Below are 25,760 nucleotides of genomic sequence, written 5' to 3'. Positions count from 1 at the left end.
TTTGTCTTTTTTACTTGATGAAATTAAACTATGTACACTAATGTGCTCTGACTGCATCTGTATGGTTTGACTGTTTTTTGATTGAATATTTTTATTAGTCAAAAATATTAACGGCAAGGAGGTGCAGTAATACACTTGGGCTAAAAGGATAACACAAATAAGTCCTGGGGTCTTATTTTCATTGTGGTCCCATGTATGTGTTGGTAGTGCATCACTGAATTAACACTCTGGATGTTTCAAAATTGGCCAGTTACCGCACATGATTACATTTTTAATGTGTTTAATATTTTTTGGTAAAATTGCATAATTATTGAATTATGTCCACCATGTGGTGTAATGAAATATGTAAGTTAAATCATTGAATTTTTTTAAACTACCTTAATTTTCATCTAATGTTAAAATTCTTTTGAATTATTGAGTTTAATTATTTGGGATTATTTTGTTCGTGTGTAACTGGTACACAACAACAATGATCATGTCCTGTGATGCCACAGATACTTTGTTTTGATAGTCGTGTGTACTAAACTAGTGCTGTGCGCAGCCTCGGCCTGGGCTGCGACCAAGTTGCGCACATAGCGCAGCTTTGACTGTCGCCAACGCCTGGTGTAAACGGCAGTGCGGCCCTAAAAAAGTGCCGATGCATCATCCACCGGGTTAAGGTTCCTCCTAGTTCCTCCGCTTTCTGAAAGCAAAGCTACATTTTGTATCTGGCCACTCTGGGCCATGGACACAACCTTTAACGCTTGCAGAATTGTATTGATACCAAGCTAGTAAAACGTAGGGCTGTTGTTAAAAGAAACAGTGGCCAGTTTGGTAAGTAATTCCCCCGCTTTGGCTTTTTTTCCCAGGGACGCTGACTGAAGTGTCAGGTTTTATAAGGAAACCACCAAGTGTTAGCTTCCTGCTAGGCTAACGTTAGCGTGAAAGCAACGAAATGACAGATGAAAGCTGTCATGTCACTATGTCTCATAGGGAACATGTTTTTCTAAACGTAACATCTCGCACAGTTATTTTGAAAGAGGCTAGTGTTATCAGTATCATTTGAATTCAAAGAGAAACATTATGAATCTGTAGTGTGCCGGTGTTTTGTGACAGGCTAAAGGTGCAATCCGAGAACAAAGATTTGTTGTGAGCTAGCTGACTTAACATTAAGGCTACCAGCCATTTACCACACATACCACTTGATCCCCACCCACATTGCTGTTTGGTTTTATAAGGTTGGTTCTGCCGTACATGTGCACTAAACGGATGGGCCTGTCTATTATTTCGAGCTGGTATACACGTCTTTTTATGTAGATTTCAACGCAGACCTAAAACAAAAATATGAACCAGATGTAAATGAAAACATGAAATAGGCTTAGTTAAGTTTCTAGGAAAGCTCAATAGATAGTCAATAGGACAGCGATACTGCTGTCCTGATCCTGTTTATTTGAAGATCTGGTTATTCACCATTCCTAAATTCTCACTTTTCTTTAGTGGGCTGGTCACTGGTGCTTTTCTTTACATGGCCTTGGTGTCTGTCTGATGCTGATTATAACTCTGCACCGCTATCATATTAAATCCTTTTCCTCTGTAGAGTCACAATGAGTGTTTATTTACGCACACAAGCTCAGTGTTTCCTATATAAATATGTTTGTGGTGATATGCTCCACCACACCAGACAGGCTCACAATTAATGTTTACCATACTCTCGCATTAACAACATATGCACAGCACTGCTTTTGTTGGGTGTAGTTGCATAGATTTGTTCTTCTTTCATTTCTATTTTATGAACCCTACATTTGTGATAAGTACTGTAACTTGTCCACATGGTGGCTCAAAGTAGATTTTCCTATTCCTGTATTCAGTATAGAAACAGCAAAGTGATGTTTCCCATGCCTTCAATGTCACCTTCATCCGGGATTTAAAATCAAATCTTATTTATGAGCGTGTAATCAGAATGCCTTATTCAATCGAAAATCATAATTTCTTCATTTATGCATTTCTTTTTGAGTGCCTGGGACTTCATCTTTTGGCAGTTAAATTCAATCTATTTTTGATCCTTGATCCATTCATTGCTCATGTTTGAAGCTGCACAACAGCATGTGTCCAAGGGTGTAATACATAAAGTTATCTGCTCAATGGTATGACGATTGACCCTGAAGAACTTAGCACAGCTCAGGTTGACAGTTTTGAGAATGCTTATTGACCCAGAAGAACTGTAGAGAACTCAATGACTTGATGTACAGTAGATGTCTACTGTTTTGTTTGATCCATGATTGTTTTTAAATTTGACTTCATTTATTCATTTTGTAGGTTGCAGAAGCTGGTGAGGCGCGTTGACCAGTGAATGCATAGAGTTAAGAAGGTCAAGCTTAGTGATAATACAGAAGGTATTTGGAAAAGGTAGAGTATGAAACGGCATTGTCAACCTTTTTGATGCTCATGAACTTTAGGATGATCATGTACTGTAGCTTATTATACGCTGTCTTATATTTGAAATTAGTCGCCATGTGCACGCATGTGCCTTTATTTTATAGGGACACTTCTTCTCTCCCTCCAGCTGTGTGACAGTAAGCATGACGGCTGTGGACGGCCTTTCGGACAGCACAGAGGTGGTAGAGATGGAGGATGTGCCCTCCCAGTTTTATGTGGAGAAACACTCGTGGGATGGCATCCGTGACATCATCCACTCTAGCAGGAAGTACTCTGGCATGATCGCCAACAAGGCACCGCATGACTTCCAGTTTGTGAAGAAGATAGAAAAGCAGGGGACCCACTCCCATCGCTTGTATTATCTTGGTAAGTCACACAATAAACTGTTCCGACCAAAAGGGGTTTATACTAGGGATGCAGAGTTCATTGAAAAAAACAATAAGAAAATCATAATCTGACTAATGCAGTTCCTATTTTAGGCAGCTTTTAAACAAGGGGTTGTTTCATTCAGCCAGAAATATTTTCTCTCGCTGTGCAAAATACCCACATGGGAGAATATTTTGCATTATATTCACACTGAGGAATGTAATCATTAACATATTGTTTTTACCTCCTACTTGTATTTTTGAGAAAACTTTTGTCTTGGGTCAGTTTTGTGCAGCCCTCATTCGTTTATTCCTCTACCTACTTTATTTAAGTCATATAGAGTACTTGATCAGAATGTAGAATTTAGGATCATCTAAAGAAACATGTGCGTTAAGTACTGGGAGCTGATGGTAGGTGTTGCGCTCCACCTCAGCAATCCATCTACCAGGGGTCTAGTGCAGTGAAACGGGGATAGCCGTTTCACTGTGTAACCGCGTTCTCGGTTGATACCGACAATAAGCCTCCCCGACCTACTTAGCTTTATGTTCTTAAATGGGGGCGTGGAGCAATGCAAAGGATCTTCCATATGAACACGCCTCTGACCTTCAGGCAAAAATGATGAACAACTGTGATCCGCACATATCAGGGATTTACACACCCTTTTGTGAATTGCACGCCGTTTTTTGCTTAGAGGAAATACACCCTCCTTTAGTCACTTTATTTACACGTTATTTACACTGATATTTACGACCAGCTAAGTGAATCGGGCCCAGTGTTCTCTTCTTTTTCTCGTGTTGATTTCGACTTTTATAAATCTGCCCAGGAATGCCTTATGGAAGCAGAGAGAACTCATTGCTCTTCTCCGAAATACCTAAGAAGATTCGTAAAGAGGCTCTGCTAGTGTTGTCATGGAAACAGATGCTGGACCACTTCCAGGTGAACATCCGTTCTCATTCTGTGCTTTTTAAGCTGTTGCCAAACTAAACTGAAAGTGTGACGCCCATGGACCACTGCAACGCCGCTGGAACCTTTACTGTCATACAATATATGTATTCTGCTGTCTCATTGTAGGCAGGGTATTGTAATTCAGTATTTATTTTGAGATATTGCAAGGCAAGTTTATTTCTACACCATATTTCATCAAGGCAATTCAAAATGCTTTACACCAGGGATCTTCAACAGGGGGTCCGGGACCCCTAGGGGGTCCTCAGAGTTACTACAGGGGGTCCGCCAAATCTTTGTGTGATAGGATTTTTTTTTTTTTACATTAACCACTTGAACCCTAGCATCCCTTTTCTGAGAAGAACTTTAGCCAAGAAGAACTTTAGCCAAAAATAGCAGATCTACATGCTCACAAGGCCTCGTGCTGCGAGGCCTTGTGAGCTTGTAGATCGGCTATTTTCGGCAAAGAGGGGGAAAAAGAGCAGACCAAGTACAGAGTGAAAGTTTACTAATAAGTATTGACGGTTTAAGTCGTTAAATGTCTGAAAATACACATTCACATGAATCCAACATCTATGAAAAGCTTTAATCTGCAACACAATTTTATGTAATATATGGTGGGGGTCCCTGCTTCATCTCTCTCTCAGTTAGGGGGTCCTTGGCCTGAAAAGGTTGAAGACCCCTGCTTTACACATTAAAATCATTTAGACAAAGTGCAAAAGAAAGACATTTATATAAGGATATTTGAATGCAATCAAAATAGTTATTAAGAGAATAGAATATAAAATGATAAGTTAAATAAAACAGATTTTCTTTTAGAATAAGATGGCAGCACAAGATAAAGAGAAGAATTGAGATTTGCAGAGTTTGAAACAGACAGGAAGCCAGTTTAAATATCTGAGAATTGAAGTGATGAGGTATCCCTCAAGGTGTAGCCATAGTATTGTTAGCTGGCACTGGAGGACAAATTTAAAATTATAATGATAAAACACAAACATAGACCTACCATATGACCTGTTAAGGGTCATATGAAGGTATGGCAATGGCACGATCAATTCTTATTGCTCTGCAGTGACTGGTAGATTGACTGATAAATATTTGGTTGTTCAAAATTGAATTCTCAATCCTGTTCTGACATCATTTTCTAAAACAATTTTGTTTGAATTCACCTTGGGACTTGCCAGGCAACGCCACACCAGGGGGCCTACTCCCGAGAAGAGGAGCTGTTGAGGGAGCGGAAGCGTCTAGGAGCATTTGGGATCACCTCGTACGACTACCACAGCAAGACGGGCCTATTCCTGTTCCAGGCTAGCAACAGCCTCTTCTACTGTCAGGACGGACCATGCGGACCCAACGGCTACATCGTGAGTAACAAGTCTCATTCTCATTGGCACAACAGCAGTCCAATCAGTTTGCAGCCCATTTGTAAACAACCTCTTGGAGCTCTGTTATTCCACCTATCCAGATTTGTCTACATTAGTTAGCCCTTTACTCGTTTTATTTTAGATGTTTTTGATGGGAATTGATCACTATTGAATGAAATAAATATTATATCTCTGGCAATTAATCAACTAGTTCACTACTTTTTGTGAGTTACAGTCAACATCTACGATTCAGTAGACGTGAATGCTACTTCATGCCTGTATTTCCAACTACTCCTATTCAATAGACCATGTTGATGCAAGCGTTTTACATTGATCCTGGGTCTTGATCCTCTAACCTTTTTATACAGTACATAACCCAAGTTGGCTTTCCTGCTTTGCTCTCCACTGACAGTTTGTGTGTGTTGGTTTTAGCAGACTACTCCCGTGAAGCCTGTGGAGGTGAAAACCCAGTGCTCAGGGACCCGCATGGACCCCAAGATTTCCCCCGGGGACCCCGATTTCATAGCCTTCATCAACAATAATGACCTCTGGATGTCCAACATCAAGACCGGCGAGGAGAGGAGGCTCACCTACTGCCACAAAGGTCTGAAGACTCCCTGTGTAGTTTTATTCTCCAGCGCTGGTGATATACCGTGATGAAGGATATCACATAATCGTTGGGTTGAATCACAGCTGACATCTGCAAGAAGAAAATACATATGAGATGCTATTGTGTTGAGATGTAATTGCAGTTATTGTTCTTCTTCTGAATGTCTGTTATACTGCAGTGGTTCTCAAACTTTTTAATGTCAAGAACCCTCATAGCTCTCAGAGTTACAGACCTGTAAGTGTCCATTTGGAACTCCATTGTTGAACTCTGAGGGTCTGTAGACCCCACTTTGAAAACCACTGTTATACAGTATATGTCTATACCAGGGAGTTTACATGGATGTAATAAAACTCAGTTTTTTCCCTGTGTTCATTTCTGCTTTGCCTAACATTACTCACCCAGGTCTGGACAATGTGAAGGAGGACCCGAAATCTGCAGGTGTAGCTACGTTTGTCATCCAGGAGGAGTTTGACCGATTCACTGGCTACTGGTGGAGCCCGTCTGCAGTAGAAGGTCAGCACATGATTAGATATGAATGAATACAAAGGACATACTGTAATGCCTGTAGTGTTGGGCCAGATACATGTTGGTGGACCACATTATGGGTAAGACTATGTTTGCTATATGGCCCTCTGATCATGATGCCTTATAAAAATGTGTATCCAATTTTAAGATCTAAATGTTAAACCTTTGTCAAGATATTAGAAGCATATGGGTTCAATAAATAAAATGTAATATCTTTTGAATTAAACCCATATTTGTGAAACAACCACAGACTAGATGTAGATGGGATGTGCTTGCAGCACATGCAGACATTAACCCATTAAGACCTGGAACTGTGTCATTTTTAGATTTGAGCTAAAAAGCATTATTTTACACTTTGGGCTATTCAAAAATAGCAGATATACAAGCTCATAGCGCGGCACCGAGTGCCGCGCTATAAGCTTGTAGATCTGCTATTTTTGAAAAATCGTGAAAATGTGTGCAAATCTTTGAAATATATATATTTTTAAAGTGAACATTTTAACTCAAATCTTTGCTTCTGGGGGTTCCTGGAACAAAATATTTTGATGGGGTCCACGGCCAAATACATATAATTTTGGGGGTCCTTGACATGAAAAAGATTGAGCACCACTGATATAGAAACATACGTTTTTCAGAATACTGTTGAGATTTAGGAGACATATAGAATCGGCTTCAGGTCTTAATGGGTTAAATGTAGGATATTGACATTTTAATATCAATTCTGTTTGTTGTTTTTGTCAGACCCAGATGGAGGGAAGACCATGTATCTATTGTATGAAGAGGTGGATGAGACGGGGGTGGAGATTATTCACGTTCCATCTCCGGCATTGGAGGAGCGCAAGGCAGATGCATATAGATATCCTCGTACTGGTGAGTTGTGCTACAAAACAACTACCTCTCCTATAGAATGTTGTTTTAGTTGTTCCTCTTGGAAATTTAGAATAATCACTATTCTTTTTTACTTTCTGAAAGCAGTAGGCAAACCAAAGCAGATTGATGACATGGGACACAGTCTTAAAGGGGCTACACCATGAATTTAAAAAAAATATATTATATATAAATATTGCCCCCTAATACGTTTTAAACAGGTTGTAAGCCTAAAAAACATCCAGATATTTTTTCTCACAATCTGACTGTCTGTCATTCCAAGCTTTTTCAGCTGCAATACCAAAACGTCCTATTGGGCAGGGGGGAGCTACTGAGCAATTCTGTCTGGCCATCATCAATGCAAAATCAGGGCAAGTGACATCACTTGCCCTGCCATTCTGAAATGGCCTGTTCAGACACGCCCATTCAGGAAATCCATGAAATGAGCATGAATGACTGAATGTTAAAAAAAAATATTTATTTGGGTACAAGAGACACTGGGGAGCCCAAAAAATACTAAAAACCTAAAAAAAAATGAAATTCATGGTATAGCCCCTTTAACTGAATGCCAAAGTGCATATGTGTTTTGCCACACACAAAAGGAACATGCATGTTTTCAAATCCATGTGCTTGCCATGTCTTCTTAAATTAAAAGCACTTAAAAAACTGAAACACACTATCGCAACACACAAGACAAAAGAGTCAGAAGACAGATGGACTGACACATAAATTCAACATTGCTTGTTATGCACTTTAATTACTGGGACCACTTTTTGGAACTTTAGCTTAATTGCTCACATTTCTGCACATAAAGCTGAGCCAAATACTGGGATTTTTGACCCAATCGTGTTGTTCTCTCTTTTGCAGGTAGTAAAAATCCCCTGACCACCCTTAAATTGGCAGAAATCAAGACAGACCCTCAAGGAAGAGTAAGAGTACTTTGCCTTGCTTGTCTCTCTTTCTTTTCCAGACCACTTATTACATCATTTTTCTAATGCTTGTATGTATGTGTGTTTACAGATTGTGAGCACGCAAGATAAAGAGCTTGTTGTCCCCTTCCCCTCCTTGTTTCCTGGGACGGAATACATCGCCAGGGCAGGATGGACGAGTGACGGCAAATAGTGAGTTATACTGTAGCAGCATAAGTATTTTAAAAAGTATTGTCTTTCGAAAAGTGGAACCACAGCCATTAACAACGCTGAATATTTCTAATTGAGGATCAGATGAGTCTCTGGATTATCTGAAACTATAAAGAACTTTGGTATAGATCACTAGTGATCTATACCAAAGTATCCTAGAAGGGTAGGAAATGGAATGGTTTAAATATTGACTGTGGCATGTTTAGCCTGGCTTGTCTGACAGCTGTTCTCAAGCAGTTAGTCGGTACCCCAAAAGTGGGTCCTGAGATGTTCTGACAGCTGGGTACGATCACACCAGATGCGTCACTACAAGCGCTGATGTGTCAAAAACGCCTTGACAAGGTACATCGGTTAAAACAGCATGTAGAGTGTAGTGGACCTGTGTATATAACCGCGTGATCGAATAATGAATCGCAGGGAAAAAAAGGATTTAAGCAGACATTGAATCTTGAATATAATGTCAAACTTAAGCTTGCATTAGGAGCTCGGGTGGCGCAGTGGTAAAGTCACTGCCCACCACCACGGAGGTTGTGGGTTTGAAATCCACTGTGGGGCATCCGGCTTTGTCGAGCGTCTACACGAACACAATTGGCCCGTGTTAGGGGGAGAGAAGCCGGGCGGGGAGGGTGATATCGGTCATTGCACGTACTCCTATGGGCTGGGGCGGCACCTGTCAGCGGGGAGTGTTGGGCGGGAGGAGTAGGACGAAGGCTTTACGTCCTCCTGGTGGAGGCTCCTCACTGGCAGGTGAGTCAGTAGGATACGACAGCTGTGACAACACAGAAATGTGTGTGGGGAGGAATCAATTGGCATAATGACTAAATTGGGGAGAAAAAGGGGTGAAAAATAATTGGCTACTCTAAATAAATAAAAAAAATAAAAAATCGTAAACTTGCATTTGCTATTGTCCCACTGTTCCTACCACATCTACCGGCATCAAAACAGGAAGGAGTGGTGTGACTCCGTGCCTTCCACTAAAATGTTAAGAGTATTTGAACTTCTATGCTTCCATTATAAAAACACAACACACGGAGCAAGAGAGGCACGCACACCAGGCATGCCGTACCATAGGAAAACGATGGCTTTGCTGGCGACTTTTTTCTAGTGATGCTTTTCTGTGTGATCGCCCCCTTTGTCCAAAGAACATTGATGGAGGAACTTTATGGATTTTTCTTAAATTTTCACTTCTCGCTCCAACATGAGCACAACTGAGATTGACTGCCATAGTGTGAACCCGCCTCTTATCAACTGGGTGTGTGTGTTTGTGTTTGTGTGTGTGTGTGTCTGTGTGTGTGTGTGTGTGTGTGTGCGTGTGTGTAGTGGCTGGGCAGTACTGCTAGACCGCTGCCAGCGGAGACTGCAGCTGGTCCTGCTGCCCCCCGCCATGTTCATACCTGTGACAGACGACCCAGCCCAGAGGCAGGACAACCTGGAGGCGCTTCCCGGCAATGCACAGCCGTACATCATCTATGAAGAGACCACAGATGTCTGGATCAATGTGAGATGCCAGGGCTCAGTGGGAAAAGACAATGGGCCCGATTCACTAAGCTGTTTACACCCATATTTTGAGTGTAAACAGCTTTATGGTCTTAAATGGGGGCTTGGAGCATAGACTGTATAAATGAGATGGACAAACCCCCTCCGCTGCTTTCTACAGACCGAAAATGAAGCCGATTGTTGCAAGACTGTAGGTCCGCCATCTTTCAATACGCGCCAGAATGAGACCAGACCATTATTGGTTGGGTAGCTTGTCAATCAAGAGCGGGGGGCGGGGAATGAATGCTATTGGTTGTGTAGCTTGTCAATCAAATCATCCCGCCCCTCCTAGAGAATAGACTACTTTATCGTCAATTTTATAATAAATAGGACCATAATTTAGCAAAACGCATATCCTGATGATTGAAAGGAGACTTTAAACTAGCGACTGGAAGCATATAGAATTTATGACAATTTTTATTACAGTAAGAAAATCTAGTCTAAAGTTTGTCAAAAAACCCATTCACTTGCGTTAAAATAAATTCTTTCTGACACCGCAGGTCGGCGCAGGGTAAAACAGCGCCACTCTGGCCATTTTTTCGGCCTCATCGTAATTATATCTAAGACTTGCCCCTTGGCTTGGAGCAATGCAAAGGATCTTCCATATGAACGCGCCTCTGACCTTCAGGCAAAAATTAGGAACAATTGTGATCCGCACATATGAGGGATTTACACACCCCTTTGTGAATTGCACGTCGGTTTTTGCTTAGAGAAAATACACCCTCTTTTAGTCACTTTATTTACACGTTATTTACACTGATATTTACGACCAGCTTAGTGGTTCGGGCCCAATGTGGCGAAAGATATCTTTAGTCATTTAACCACCTTCACCCTGGCATCCCTATTTTGGGCATGTCATTATAGGGAATTATTTTTCAAAAATAGCAGTTGTACAAGCTCACAACACGCCGCATCACGACACGTTGTGAGCTTATTGTTCGGCTATTTTTGAAAATGTTTGAATAGGTCTTAAACATTGTCTTTATATCCACGTGGTCTGATTTTGACTGGCTTGTTAACAAGTCTGCCCTGTTAATAAGAGGGAAATGTTATGTCATCTTTTGAACGTTACACTCCTTCCCTCCCACAGGTTCATGACATTTTCTATCCATTCGTTCAAACGACGGAAGACGAGTTAACTTTCATTTGGGTGAACGAGTCGAAAACAAACTTCACCCACCTGTATAAAATCACGTCTCTGTTACAACCTGGCAGCTACCACTGGGCAGGGGACTACCAACACGAGGAGGGTAAGACCCTACATATTGCTGTCGGACAGAAACCTTGTATGTTCAAAACAGTTACTTTTGAGGAAATGGAAAAAATAACCTATGTTCCAATGGCTACATTGTAGTTATTATTTAGTTTTATTACAGAGCTTGGTTGAATGCTTGATTCTGATTGGTCAATCACTGAATTCATCGGTCGTCTGTTATTTTTGAATAATGACCGCTGATCTCAATAACCGACCACTCTCTAATCAAAGACTGTTTGCTTGATTTTGTGCTGTATCCAACATGGCTGCTATATAAACAAACACACCATGTCATGTACAGCTAAACATTGTTCTCAAGAATGATTTTGAAAACATTTGAAGCGAGAAATAGGGTGATTAGACCGCTCCACTATCGAGTCAGGTACTATCACCCTGTCGGGATTTATGTCTCAATAATGACCTAGTTCCCATTGATTATCCCTTGCATAAGCATGAACATATTTTTCAATGGTTAAATACCTAGAAAACCTACAGATAGACTTAACCATTTTCAACCTGGCTACCCTTTTTCGGGTTTCAGTTGCATTGTGAGTTCGTAATTTTTTTTTTTTTGAAAACCTTTGCATGACACAGTCTGTCATACAACACAGTATGAGGACAAAGTATTGGGTTTCTGCCTGACAGCGATAATAAAACGTCTATCATTCTTTTTAACAAATTGTATCCAAAGATAATTATGCTGATGTTAATTTAAGGATCAATATCTTATATTGTTAGCTTTGTCCATGCTGATTCTGTGGTTTCTGCCTTGTTCAGGAGACTTTAAATGTGCAATCAAGGAGGAAATGACGTTGACCAGCGGGGAGTGGGAGGTCCTGGCCAGGCACGGATCTAAGGTTAGATACTGACTCATCACCAAAAAATGTTTTATATCTTTTCCTTTCACTTGTCCCAGCATCCCTTTGTGACCATTTTACATGTAACATTTTGCAGTATGGCTTAAAGGTAGGTGAGTGCTTTTCTTTGGTTAAAATAAGTGTTAGATAGCTCTATATTATGATAGTACTCATTGCTATTTGCTGTATATAGTGTTTGTTCAGTATCAAGGAGTCTCCATGTCTCTCCAGCTCTTTATTAAACAGAAAATGCATTTTCATTTCGGGATACCAAATGTATCCAATCAGGATTGAGAATCTTACTTGGCATATTAAACAAGTGAATATAAAAATGAAGCTGATAAATGGGCTCTCCTGATTAGCTGAAATGTTGTCACCTACCTGAAAATGTATTTTCTATTTATTAAAGAGCTTGAGAGACAGGGAGACCCCTGTGACTGTGACTGAACTAATACTCTATAGCAATGATTATTATAAGAATATAGAGTTTTAACCTTTCACTGTGCATAGAGGATGTCTTCATGAATCTGCTGCCTTCTCCTGTTCAATGACGTCTTTGCTGGGCAAGAAGTTTTTCTCATGCGTCTCAGTTCTTCAATTAGGACCATTTACTCGGTCTGTGGGCATCATCAGTGGATATTGACCAAAATGACTTAGCAGGTGATTGTATGAGCCTTTAACCAGTCACAAACCATCATTACATACAACCAGCAGTCAGGAGAAAATGTAAAACATCTCCCTCAGGTTTTTGTTCATTTTTCAAAGAAGTAATAAACTTATTCCTAATTAACAATAAACCTAATTCTGCCCCATGTCATCATCTAAGTAAACATACTCATTTGGATTGTTAGAGATCCTTTGTATGGTTACTCAATACATTCACTCAGTGCTTGCAGCCCGAGCCCTACCTGACCCGACCAAATGGTAGAAATTGTCGACCCGAATCCGACTCTACCTGCCGGATTCGAGCTGAAAATGAGAACCGTATTCCAGACAAATATCTATAATAACCGCTAGAAGTATTGGCCCTTGCAGTCCTTTTAATGTGTTAATGGGTTGTGTCCATAAATGTTTTTATACCCCTTATGCCCTTAATATACTAACTATGCGTGCGTATGCATATTACCGGTATATACCGTTGCTGTCCAGTAGTATCTATTTTAACCTTTAATTTGTTCGTAAATTAATGCCGTACTTCGTCGTACAAGAGTGACGTGCAAAAGTTAGAAAATATTGGATTTATTAGCTCACAACGTCACATGCAACACGTTGTGAGCTTGTAGACCTGCTACTATTTGCTATTTTTGTAACATTTTAAAAGTGAAAGTTGTTAAGTTTCTGTGGGTTTAATAAATAATTAACCAAAGGAAAAGTATTAACGAGCTTGTGACTAAATAACTATATTGCATCCATTTTTTCTCCATTTCCTGAAAAGTAACGGTTTTGGACATAAGAATGTTTCCACCCAACAGCAACGATGTGTATATAATATAGTCTTGGCTCACTGTTACCTTCATGACCTCTCACCTCTGTGTCTCCTTTGTCAGATCTGGGTGAATGAGGCAACTAAGCTGGTGTATTTCCAAGCCACCAGGGATACCCCCCTGGAGCACCATCTGTACGTGGTCAGCTATGAATCTCCTGGGGATGTGGTCAGACTCACCAAGCCTGGCTTCTCTCACAGCTGCTCTGTTAGTCAGGTACAGCCTGCCAGCCACCTGCTTTCCTGCTCATAATCCTTTTAACATTCAGTTATTCACATTTGATGAGCCTGGTACCCTTAGATGATAATCCATGTCTGCATGCCCGATTGACCGTCAATATTACAAACCATGTAGCTCATACTGTAGGTGTGTGACTGTTACAAATTTTTGACTTTCGAAACCTCAATCAAGAATCAAGATTCAACATGGGTTTATTTGTCACTTATTTATACAGGTCCAAGCAGCAAAATGTTCGTGGAACATGCTCCGTAGAGACTGTGCTTCCACAACAATTAAATATATATTATAGTAATTATAGTAATATAATAAGTACATTTAAAATGCAGGTAAAACGGCAGTATGATAAACCTCTTAAGAGTATCTTTTAGCAGCAAGGTCAAATGTGCAAAGAAGTTAATGCTTCTGCTCTTCTACATTTTTGACACTGCTGCTATAAGATATTGTACCTGCTAAGATATACAATATAGTATACAATACACGTGAGAGAGGAGTACATCTTTAGATTTAGTCTCAAAATGGCAGTTCTTAGTACTACCCACACGGTGGCCTCACAGATCAGTATCTGCGGCCCTGTTTTCTGACCAGTACAGAGAGATATCTGATCTCACCACCCATTGTAGAGTGTAGTTGTACAGTGTACCCTGGCTGGAACTATGCATCACTCAATATTTGAAAGCCCCGACATGACGGCTTGCGTAAGAAGCCACTCACGTGGCCTGCCAGAGCCCCAGTATTGACCCTGTGTTCAGCTCTCCCCGTCATGCTGTGTCCCCATCTGGCCTTGGCAGGGGGAGCAGGCGGATGTGCTGTTGACAAACTGTTACACTGTGTTATGTCAAGGGCTGCATGATGACGAGAAACCAAATTATGTCATTCACCGGTCCAGTTGTTAGGGTTTGTGTCAGCCAAAGAAAGGCGTTTCTGCATAGGTAAGAGTTTATCACTGCATACATGTGAAAGATAGTGTTGCAAGCAGAAAATAACGTATGGATACTGTGGTGTGACATAAGCTAGTGGTATGATGTACAGTAGTCCTAGTACTTCTATCACCGCTACCCAAAGCTCAAATTCAACTTCACCTGTCACAAATTAACAGGTGTAAAATAGTGAATTCATCCACAAACAAACACCTAGTACAGAACCTGCTGGCTAAGTGGATTAGTGCACTGCTGCTTTTAGTTTTTTGTTTGATTTCTGGCTCCCTATGTTAAACGGCCACATGATGTCCTAATTTCCTCTATACCTACCTACCTACTGGGTTCTGCCAAAATAAAGGAACTTGAATAAATGAATTGATGTACTGCATTTTAAAGTAAGGCACATGCCATCTCTCTTAACCACATGAACCCTAGCATCCCTATTCTGGACATGTCATAATAAGTGAAAATAGCAAATCTTCTGTACAAGCTCACAACGTGTTGCATAATGAGTTTGTAGATTGTCTGTTTTCATTGAAGGGATTTGGTTTAGATTCTATACCAAGTACAGACCCCTGGGAGACCCCGGTCAACGAAGTACTGTATAATAGGGTTGAGGTGGTTAATCACTGCCTTCTTTTTTTGTCTCCGCCCTCTGTCCTCTCTCACTCCACACAGAACTTTGACATGTTTATCAGCCACTACAGTAACGTGAGCACGTGTCCATGTGTCCATGTGTACAAGCTGACTGGCCCCAATGATGACCCGCTACACCTGGTGCCCGAGTTCTGGGCTAGCATGATGGAATCGCCAAGTAAGGAAACAAATGCATGTATCTATAAACCACATGAGCCGATGGCAGTGTTTTTGACACGCATCCTTGATATCAAAGAGTTGCCTGCCTCCCAGCGAAGATGCTTGGTTGAGTTAGAAGAATAAAATCGATGAAAATGACATCGGACAAGAAGAGTGTGGCGAAGGTTATACATTGGACTCTTTTCCTTTTGACATGGAAGTTGATATGGCAAATTCCCGGAATTGAATAATGAAACCGTTTGCATAATTGGCCACTTTTTTTTTAGCTTACTCAAAGAGTGTGGACAAATGTGAAGGTTGTCCACCTATCTGCGAGGTTATTTATGGAACAATCAATTGAGTCAATAAGTGCAGGGGAAAGTTGAGCTCGAGCTTTGATTAGATCAAGGACGGGTCAGTCAGATCCAGACTAGGCGTCCTCCAGACAGTCCGGTTTGCAATCAGCGACATTACATACTGCTCCACTATGTACCGCACATCTCTGAACCACAGATGTGGTTCAGAGATAACTGGGACTGTTGACCGTTCATTCTGCTCACATTCTGAACAGTTTTTGAACATGTAGCACAGTAAAGGGTTATTTGTACTTAGTTATAGCCCTTGCAGATCTGCTTTTTTCAGTCTGCAACACGGCCAGACAAATAAAATAATAAATCACCCATAATGTCATCATTATGTATCTTCTTTAATTGTGAAAGCAGAGGAATGAGAGATTATGGAATTAGGCAGATTTTATTCACTGAGCAATCCGTCTGGAAACTCATTTAATCATACAGTCAACATCCACTCTTACATGTTGAGTCTCATTCAATTACCACTTCCAAGATGTATAAAATATTGAACGTATTATTACACAGGTCTGTACATTTTTAGCACAGTAGATGTCACCTATTCTCCTAGATTGTGCCGTGTTCTGTACAGGACCACATATATTCATGTGTCTTTCAGCATGCCCTGGAGATTACTACCCGCCAGAGATCTTTGACTTCCCAGGAAAGTCGGGGTTCCAGCTGTATGGGATGGTGTACAAGCCTCACAAACTGCAGCCCGGCAGAAAACACCCCACTGTCCTCTTTGTGTATGGCGGCCCACAGGTAGTCTTACCACCCAACCCCCATATGGTAGCATCATTGATGTTTATGGAGCTGCAGAAGCGGTACTAGTTTTAATGTGTGTGTGCATGTGCAGGTCCAGCTGGTGAACAACTCCTTCAAGGGGATGAAGTATCTGCGTCTGAACACGCTGGCCGCTCTGGGCTATGCTGTGGTTGTCATCGATGGGAGGGGATCCTGTCAGAGGGGCTTGGAGTTTGAAGGGGCACTGAAAAACAAAATGGTGAAGAACAACTATATAATACTAAATATTATAATAATGGAATAATAATAATAACAATAGTGATGTTTGACTAAACTACACAGAATACATGGTACATTTGTAATGAAATCACTTGTATTCATTCTATAATTACAGAAGCACCGCAGTTAGGTTGTGTTATTGCATTGATACAAAGTGGATTTCTGTTGTACATGCTGTTGTCTTTTTGCTTAATGGCTGACATGTGCCGCGTGTATCCATGCGTCCTGCTTTCTGTCCTGCTGTGTATTTGGTGGTCCAGGGCCAGGTGGAGATTGAGGACCAGGTGGAAGGGCTGCAGTACGTTGCAGAGAAGTTCAACTTTGTGGACCTGAGTCGTGTGGCCATCCACGGGTGGTCCTACGGCGGCTTCCTGTCACTCATGGGCCTCATCCAGAGACCTAATATCTTCAAGGTGAGCAGCAGCCCAACAACACCGTTTTTTTCCCCTTCTTTTCCTGTCCAGAGACTTAAAGATCTTTGTGAAGACATTGTTGTCTCAGATAAATCAATCTGGGAGCACACTGTGTTGAAGTCACATTCAGATAGGACAAATTGTCCCAAATGGGACATTTGGCTGCAGGAAGATATAAAAAAGATGATTAATCATATCTCACAGATTACACAGTAAATATAGGATTGCCTGTATACATTCACATTTTAAACTCCATTGACGTTTGTGCTTCTTAGATTAGCAAATGACATAAACATTTAAGATGAGAGAGGACACATGCATCGCATAACTTTACTTGACCCCGTCACTTAAAACGTGTGGAGGCTGAACACTCTGCATGTGTTCACTCTGCAAGCCAATGGGAACACTCTGCACGCCTGTTTGTTGCACTGACAGATGATCTGATAATGACTGATTGTCTCTTCTCTACTTAGATAGACCCGTATTGATCCCACAGGGGGAATGTATATGCCAGAGGCTGCTCAGCAGCTTAGAACACAAGGCAGATACAGAACGAACAAAGAAGTAGATGCAGCTATAGGTAGCAGCAAGATAACTTAACCCATTAAGACCTGAAGCCGATTCTACAAATGTCCTCTAAATCCCAACAGTTTTCTGAAAAAACGTATGTTTCTATATCAGTGGTGCTCAATCTTTTTCATGTCAAGGACCCTAAAAAATGATATTTATTTGGCCACCGACCCCCATCTCAAAATGTTTTGTTCCAGGGACCCCCAGAAGCAAAGATTGGAGTTAAAAATGTTCACTTTAAAAGAATATACATATTCAAAGATTTGCACACATTTTCACGATAAAAAAAAAAATAGCAGATCTACAAGCTTGTAGCGCGGCACTCGGTGCCGCGCTACAAGCTTGTAGATCTGCTATTTTTGAATAGCCAAAGTGTAAAGTAATGCTGTTTAGCTGAAATGTCCGTTGTATAAACGGTAGGGCATGTTCCCGAGTACGCCTGCACCGCACTGGGATTTACAGTGAGTACTCTGGCAACAGGTACAATGGGTATTATTGCATAACCAGGTGAGGCATACGTTCCCAACTTGCATCGTTCCTGACTTGCGTGGGAACGATGTAATACTACTACTACTAATAATAATAATAATAATGGTCGAGTGACCAATATCAACACGCTCTGTTATCTCCATGACATGTCACTCTGTACTACCAGGAACAAGTCATTCATGTTGGTTAACTCCTCTTCTATTTATTTATTTTGGGTGACTGATCTTCTTGAGCGGTGAATGTTTGACTGAACATAAATATGTTCCTGAACAGCTTAATCAGGTGTACATTCTGTATGTTCGATGACATGAAACAACGTGTTTGATGTCGTCATTTTGTGACGTCACCATTTTGCGGATAAATACACAGAAGACATAGGGTATGTTTTGCCACACTACATTATTGATCTCCTCACATCAGACCAGGGTTGAAATTCAAGTGTTGTTTCCCAAACTGTAATTATGTCTCATGACTGTACTGATGAGATGTGGATATTTGTGAAGAACTGCCATCAGCCCTTCAGGCTTGATGTCAAATGTAGTTGCCTCATACAACCACATGGCGTCAGTCTTGGGTAACGCACGATTGTTAACAGCCCACTTATAGTCATGCTGCCTTTCCAGATGCACATCCCTCTCTCAGATTTTGTTTTAGCTCAGATGTGTGTATCATGTCGGTTTTCCAGAAAATATCAGCACTTTTGAAATAAAGGGTGAAAATTGTTTTTGTGATTAAACGCTTTGTAATTTGTCCTACAGCTCTAACTAAAATGCCCATTGTCCGGATAATTTCCATTAAGTAGTCCGACTAGAACAAATATTCTATTACTATAAACAAGTTGTTCTTAAAAATCACTTCTATTGTCAGGTATTTTTTTAATAATCTTAGGCATTTTTATTTATTTGAATTACTTTATTGTTGTATCATCTTTTATTTTATTGTAGCTGAAACCTATTTTTTTATTAACATTTTTCTTAGCTGATCAGTTTCTATTCTTCCTGGTTTGTGAAGCACTTTATAACTTGGCTTTGAAAAGTGCAATACATAAAAATGTTACTATCATTATAATTCTCATTCTTATCTATTTTTTTGTTTTGTTTTTTAACCACTTATACATACTATATATATATGTCATTAGTATAGCATTTTGGCCTATTTTTGCCATATGTTCATCTATTTTCGCCTATTATGACATGGCCAGAATAGGGACACTAGTGTTCATGTGGTTAACTGTATTCCATTTGACCTCTGTGCGTTGTATTGTCCTTGGTAGGTGGCCATTGCGGGCGCCCCAGTGACTGTGTGGATGGCCTATGATACAGGCTACACAGAGCGCTACATGGATGTGCCTGAGAACAACCAACAGGGATATGAAGAGGGCTCTGTGGCGCTGCACGTTGACAAGCTTCCCAGCGAGTCAGTACACACACACACACACACACACACACACTCGCACTCGCACTCGCACTCACACACATTGCGCACACAATTACTGTACTTGAACAAGAATCTGTTCAGTGTAGGGGTTTCATGGAGGGATGTTTCTACTTCTCAGTCTTTGATGTTTTAACATTTAGAAAACGTTCCATATATGTTTTGGCTCAGGTCTAATGATAGCATATCTGCAGCAACTCATTCAGCTGAATTATAATTATGAAGGATATTCCCTATTCCTCTTGAAGAGCACATTACTAAAGCTATACCCTAGGTCAGAGATGCTTATCCTGAACAGCTGTGTAGCACTTGGATGTATCTTTGAAGTGAAATTCTAGAACCCTTTGGCCTTATTGATGATGAACTGGGGCAGTCCAAAGATTGACTCGATCATAACGAGTGTCAAAAGTGTTTAGATTTAACTTATAATTGAAATGTGACAGGTAGCATTTCTCATACCTGTGTTTTTCCTTATTTGAAGAAGTGTCAATATGCCGAGTTGTCTTAGCTAAGTTCTCAACCGTCATTCAGTTCCACAAGTATAATAGAATTCTTCTTTATTTTCTGTTCAGCCAACAACCATGTCTCATACTTGAGATGAGTGACGAGCCTCATTTAATTTAACCCATTCAATCCGGAAATGCATCTAAAAATAGCAGATCTACAAGCTCATCATAGCGCATAGCCGCGCTATGAGCTTGTAGATCTGCTATTTGTTTTTTCAAAGCGAACATTTTCAACTCAAATCTTTGCTTCTGGGGATTCTACAAATGTCTTCTAAATCCTGACACTTTTTTATTTTTTAAAAATATGTTGCTATAATATCAGTAGTTATCAAACTTTTTTCATGACAAGAAAATGCCACAAAATGATATATATTGCGTGGCACGCCATGAGCTTGTATATCTGCTATTTTTGAATAGCCAAAGAAATCTAAATTGACACAGATGCGTTCCCGGATTGAATGGGTTAAGGCCCATAAGTCACTGAGTGCTGTGCAGGTGGCATGCCTGCAGCATGACTCTCTCAAGCCTGATTTATACTCGGTTACTCGCTGGTGTCTCGCACAGGACATACCCGATCTACAAGCTCACAACGCATTGCAACGCGACGCATTGTGAGCTTGTAGATCAGCTATTTTCAGCGCAAGACACGATGCACAACTAAGTATAAATCAGGCCTTTAAGCTACACTACATTATGCACGTCAAAACTGACTCAATCAGCCCTGGAGCTACAATATTTCTCAAACTAAAGGTCTGTCCACACTACAGTACACCTAGAATGGCAACTGTAACGATATCTATAATGAAAATGATGAGAGCATCCACACTGATGAAGGATCAGCACACGCTGCACACTCCAGTTGTGTCAGAACCACAAATGGGTATTAATGACCTAATACTGCTGTGTGTTCTGTAGAGAAAGAAAAAGAACACTAGCGGGTAATGGGTTAATGAAATGAAGGTCTTTGCATTTAACGTCAAGACCAGTTAACCCTTTAAGACCTGAGGCCGATTCTAAAATGTTTTCTAAATCCTAACAGTTTTTTGAAAAATATATTTAAAAACAAAAAAATATATATAAGAATATCTCTCAATATTTATTTCCAGGGACCCCCAGAAGCAAAGACTTGAGTTACAAATGTTAGCAGATCTACAAGCTCATAGCTGCTTGTCTATCTGCTATTTTTGAATAGCCAAAGAAATCTAAAACGACAAGGATTCTCGTAGTCGGTTACATGTCATTGTTCCGACATGTCATTGTTCCGACATTACTAAACCTATCCCTAACCCTAACCGCACGCGGAAGCCACGTAGTCGGAGTGGCGAGATGTCGAAATGGAAGGCGGTAACCCTCGTAGTCTTAATGGGTTATTAAAGAACATTTCTCCAGCAGTAATAGAAAAATATATAAATAAAGTGGTGGTGTATATTATGTTGGAATTATCTTGAAGTCAAACTTTGCTGCTAGATTCTGTCTCTCTCACTCTCTCGCTCTCTTTCTCTCCCTCTCGTAAACCGCTTAGTAAATATTATACATTCTCGGTACAGTAGTTATATAACCACCATATAATCACTTTATTATGGGTGTAACCCTCCTGATGTCGTTTCAGGCCCAACCGTCTGCTGATCCTCCATGGCTTCCTAGATGAAAACGTGCACTTTTTCCACACCAACTTCTTAGTGTCACAGATAATCCGTGCTGGGAAGCCTTACCAGCTACAGGTTAGTCTCACCAGCTCTCTCTGTCCGACTCTGTCAGTGTTGGTCATTTTACATCAGGGTGTAAAGGGTTCAGTTCATCTGGAGAATTTTGTTTGGTAAAAAAATCTCATTTCGATTTGACTGATTTCTGAATGAAACACATATACGTTTAGTAGTGTGAAATATAGGGCTGCAGTATAATTTTAATCAAATTGATTAAAAAAAATATCGAAGTAGCATATCTATGCTCACCATGTGTCTCAGTATGACACCTGGTGAGCTTGTATATGCTATTTTTGCACAACACCGTAGTACAACGAAGTATAAAATAGGGCTTAAGTGGCTCATCAGAGTAACCATTTTAGTTGATTATAGAAAATCTATTTTGATTTGAAGCACTTAACGATTAATCAATGAATCCAAAATAATCGATGGAATAATCGACAAGAAGATGATCGATAGTTTCAGACCTAGTGAAGTACAACAAAATGAACCAGAGTTGCAGGCTATTGCACTTACTGTTGTTGCACACTGTACTGTCAGACATAACAGATTAGAATGAATGTGATATGTCTGTATTTAGCATACTGTACTGCATTATATTCAGTATAAGCTGTTTGGTATGTTTTTTGTAGAGATCCACATTTGAGAGCATTTTGCTATACAGATAGTACCCTTTTTCTTTCTTCCTTTCTAGGTCTACCCCAACGAGCGGCACAGTATCCGCTGCCCTGAGTCTGGAGAGCACTACGAGATCATGCTGCTGCACTTTTTACAACAATATCTTTGAGAAGAAACAGCAACACGGAGATCACCCCACTGTCATTCACCTACCCCTGTGACAGAACCTCACCCATTTCCTCCACCAGCCCTCTCCACCATGTGTTCTCTAAGCCGTGTCACAGAGAGACTATCAGAGACGTTCTGTAGCCACACCCGCGACTCCCAACTCTCAACTGGACATCTCACTATCAAACTATTCTCCCTCGTCTCTCTCTCGCTCTCTTGTTCTGTTGTTACAGTTCTCTCTTGCTTTTCCCTGTCTCTGCCATGCCGCTTCCTCTTCTGTGCAGACCGCCAGGGTGGGGTGGGGGCGGCTACAGTTTACCAGGGCCAGAGATTTGCAATCTCACCTCGGAAAAGTGAACATGTTGGCGTGTATGTAGAAACGTCCACAGTGCTGTGCCTCACAGACTAATCGCTTCACCCACGTCTTCATCTCTGGAACCATGATTGTTTTTGCCAAATGTTTTTGTGTGAGTGTGTGTGTGCGTGTTTGTGTGTGTGTGTGTGTGTGTGTGTGTGTGTGTGTTTTTTGTTCCTGCAGCACCGCCTTTTATTCCGTTGAGCCAGCACTAGGAATAGTGACTGCTCAAATATGAAGCTATCGACACATTTGCAGACATGAGTCAAAGGTTAACTATGTGTGTAGGTGCATGTGCGCATATATATAAGTATATATATATATATATATATACGTTCAGTTTTCTGTCTCAAACATGCCTACAATTTTTTTTCACACATACACTGCATTGCACAGAATTGTCCATATTTACATGGTGGCCATTTTGTGTTTACTTCATATTCTGGTTGGGACCTATGAAGTAAGGACAAAATGACCACCTTGTGAATAAGATCAAATGCAATATCCATACAGTACATGCTGTGAGTGTCGACATTGGAGGTTGTGTTAAGAAAGGCAGTATGCCCAGGCTCTCCTCGCATCAACTATTTTAAGTGTGTATTGTTTCAAATAAATATTTTTACGAATTTTTATTCTTTTTATGAGTGTCGATGGACGCCACTCATTGACACCTTTTGCGCCGTTATTCTGCCCCTCCTCACATTCTCAACGCTCAAGATGTCTGCTTGCCTTCTTAAGACATACTTTATGATATTTGCCAAAGTACCTCTTGACTCTTGATCATGCTGGTATTTACTTTTTTACCGCAATAAAAAGACAACTGGAGGGTGAGCACTGGAGTCTTAAAACAGCTTTGTACCACCGGAATACAATTTGTACATGATAAATAAATGTATGATGAAGTCACCTTTTTTTTCCATTTTAATTTCAGCCTAGACTACACGCACAACATAGCTTCTGCATGTGTACATATAGTCTACTCTGCATGCACAAAACTTGCCAGAGGTAAGTCTTCTCAATAGGATTTGTTTATCTACATTAATATTCCACTGTGACCCTCTTATGTTTATGTAGAGTGATGATAAGGACGGAGGTGGTAATATAACCCTCTACTGCCCTGTCTTTATATCACCAACATTGAACCCCACCCACCCACCACCACAGTGAGAACATGAGGGCTTTGTAAGTGCTTGTGAAAGCCTCACTCAGGTGCTGCAGCATAGAGGCTCTTGGTCCTTCTGTGCAGTTGCCATGGGAACCCATGAGTGATGCCTCCCCCAGTTACCATGGGTGCTGCTATCTAGGTGATTGATGTCTAACCTTGATCTTACCATGCAGCAGAGATTGTGCTGCTTTACACCCCCACTGTAGAGAAGCCTGGTGCTGAACTCCATGTATGGCCATGATCGGTACATGTTGTAGTGTGGGATTATTCCACACATATACATTATGAAAAAGCACTGTATTTTAGCTCTACTGTCTCACAGGGAATTTTCAATAAACGTAGTAAGGGGTGTGATAGTTAACTAAATTACATCCCTTCATCCCCACTGGTTAAGTTATCTAACCTAGTAGCTCCCTACTCCCATCACAACATGATACACCAAGTTCAAAGGAGAACACTTTCCATCTAGGTCATGTGTGTGAGAGGTTGGTACCAAACACCCAGCATCTGGGAAATCACCCAGGATGGTCTTCCCGTCCGTCTCACTTTCAAAGGCCATGGTGAGATGGCACATATAAGATGGCAAGAGAGCCAAGGCCCTGTGTCGATGTGAAACATGAAGATGTCAGAGAGGCTACTGACGTTGATTTCCAGTCTCTTAAGGGTAAGAAACGCAAGCTTGTTTCTTTGGTTGTATGGGTATCAGGGATGTGTAGAGTTCAGAAAGTTCTATCCTCTGCTAAATGCAGTTAATTCTTTTTTTTCTCAAAATCAAAACAACACTATTGATTTTGATACAATACAATGATTATGTTGGCAAACTTTCTAATGTGTAATTGCTATGCCAGGCATGCCAAAGCAAGTCCTGGTCTTAATTTACAGATATGAGCAACTGTTTGGTGGTCTTTGCTCAAATATGAAGGGTTTGTTTTTCACATTCAACATATTAAAATACATCTTTGGCATGATTAATGTAAATCTAAGTACTGGTATCTACACATTTTTAGACCAAAGGTCTAGAAAAAGATAATATACAGCCTAATGCCTAAAATAACTCCATTTAGGTAATACTTTCTCTGAAGCCCATGTCTAGTATAATGCATTATAACCATGCTTGTAATGCATTATAATCTGCTTATAACATTGTATAATTATAGCTATAAGCACTCATAAACATTCATAATGATTTATGACAACAATCACATATTTACAAATTATTTTGTAATAACTTAAGGTCAAGAATCATAATTGCTGGACTGTATTGTAATTATCATAGTTGTAATACATTATAATTTATATTAATGTATTATAATGTAATAATTCACTATTGGGTGACTCTGGTTACCCATATGGGGTTTAAGTGGTTAATTCATCTTGTTTTTTTGAGACAAATGCTGAACAACATATTTGTTTTCCAGGAAAGTAAGCCAAGATTCTGTCAATACTTTCACTGCGGTCTGTCACAAAGTCGTAAATCTGACATGTTTTTAAGAATTTGCATGTTGTACTTATTATCCAGTTGGTTGGGATCAGGATGTTCATAGCTACGGGGTGCCACGCGATCCAGCAAGCTTAAGCATGGTCAGAGCATTCCTCCCTGTCAAGTGTCACCTGCCTGTTGAGATGCTGCATGCCAAGAACTACTTAACCC

General features: G+C 40.5%; 1 protein-coding gene across 4 annotated transcripts; it reads left to right on the top strand.

Annotated features, from left to right (window-relative positions):
• The first annotated feature begins 665 nt into the window (after positions 1 to 665).
• Positions 666 to 23,850, top strand: LOC311044667 (dipeptidyl peptidase 9-like). 4 transcript variants are annotated; one of them, XM_084056383.1, is made up of 21 exons: positions 666 to 813; positions 2,296 to 2,385; positions 2,543 to 2,781; positions 3,605 to 3,717; positions 4,908 to 5,087; positions 5,523 to 5,691; positions 6,100 to 6,210; positions 6,964 to 7,092; positions 7,957 to 8,018; positions 8,110 to 8,210; positions 9,549 to 9,726; positions 10,855 to 11,014; positions 11,797 to 11,876; positions 13,424 to 13,576; positions 15,196 to 15,331; positions 16,282 to 16,427; positions 16,522 to 16,668; positions 16,949 to 17,101; positions 19,434 to 19,576; positions 21,710 to 21,821; positions 22,498 to 23,850. In XM_084056383.1, the coding sequence occupies exons 2-21, from the start codon at positions 2,330 to 2,332 to the stop codon at positions 22,588 to 22,590; spliced, it is 2,661 nt and encodes an 886-aa protein (XP_083912509.1). In that variant the 5' UTR covers positions 666 to 813; positions 2,296 to 2,329; the 3' UTR covers positions 22,591 to 23,850. The 4 variants fall into 4 exon arrangements, with proteins under 4 accessions (XP_083912509.1, XP_083912508.1, XP_083912510.1 ...); XM_084056382.1 differs by having other exon boundaries at positions 5,520 to 5,691; XM_084056384.1 differs by lacking the exon at positions 666 to 813 and having other exon boundaries at positions 2,520 to 2,781; positions 5,520 to 5,691.
• Positions 23,851 to 25,760: the final 1,910 nt, after the last annotated feature.

This window comes from Gymnoscopelus microlampas (assembly GCF_963454915.1).
Source record: "Gymnoscopelus microlampas genome assembly, chromosome: 5".
NCBI lineage: Eukaryota > Metazoa > Chordata > Actinopteri > Myctophiformes > Myctophidae > Gymnoscopelus > Gymnoscopelus microlampas.
Note: the sequence above shows the minus strand (reverse complement) of the source record. Positions and strands in the feature narration are given on the sequence as shown.

What these genes read in the sequence shown, in the direction of transcription:
- LOC311044667 (XM_084056382.1), top strand. Translation starts at nt 2,330, where the DNA reads ATGCATAGAGTTAAGAAGGTCAAGCTTAGTGATAATACAGAAGGTATT. An exon ending in TTGTGTATGGCGGCCCACAG is followed by an intron (nt 16,428 to 16,521) that starts GTAGTCTTACCA and finishes GTGCATGTGCAG; the next exon opens with GTCCAGCTGGTGAACAACTC. An exon ending in GGAAGCCTTACCAGCTACAG is followed by an intron (nt 21,822 to 22,497) that starts GTTAGTCTCACC and finishes CTTCCTTTCTAG; the next exon opens with GTCTACCCCAACGAGCGGCA.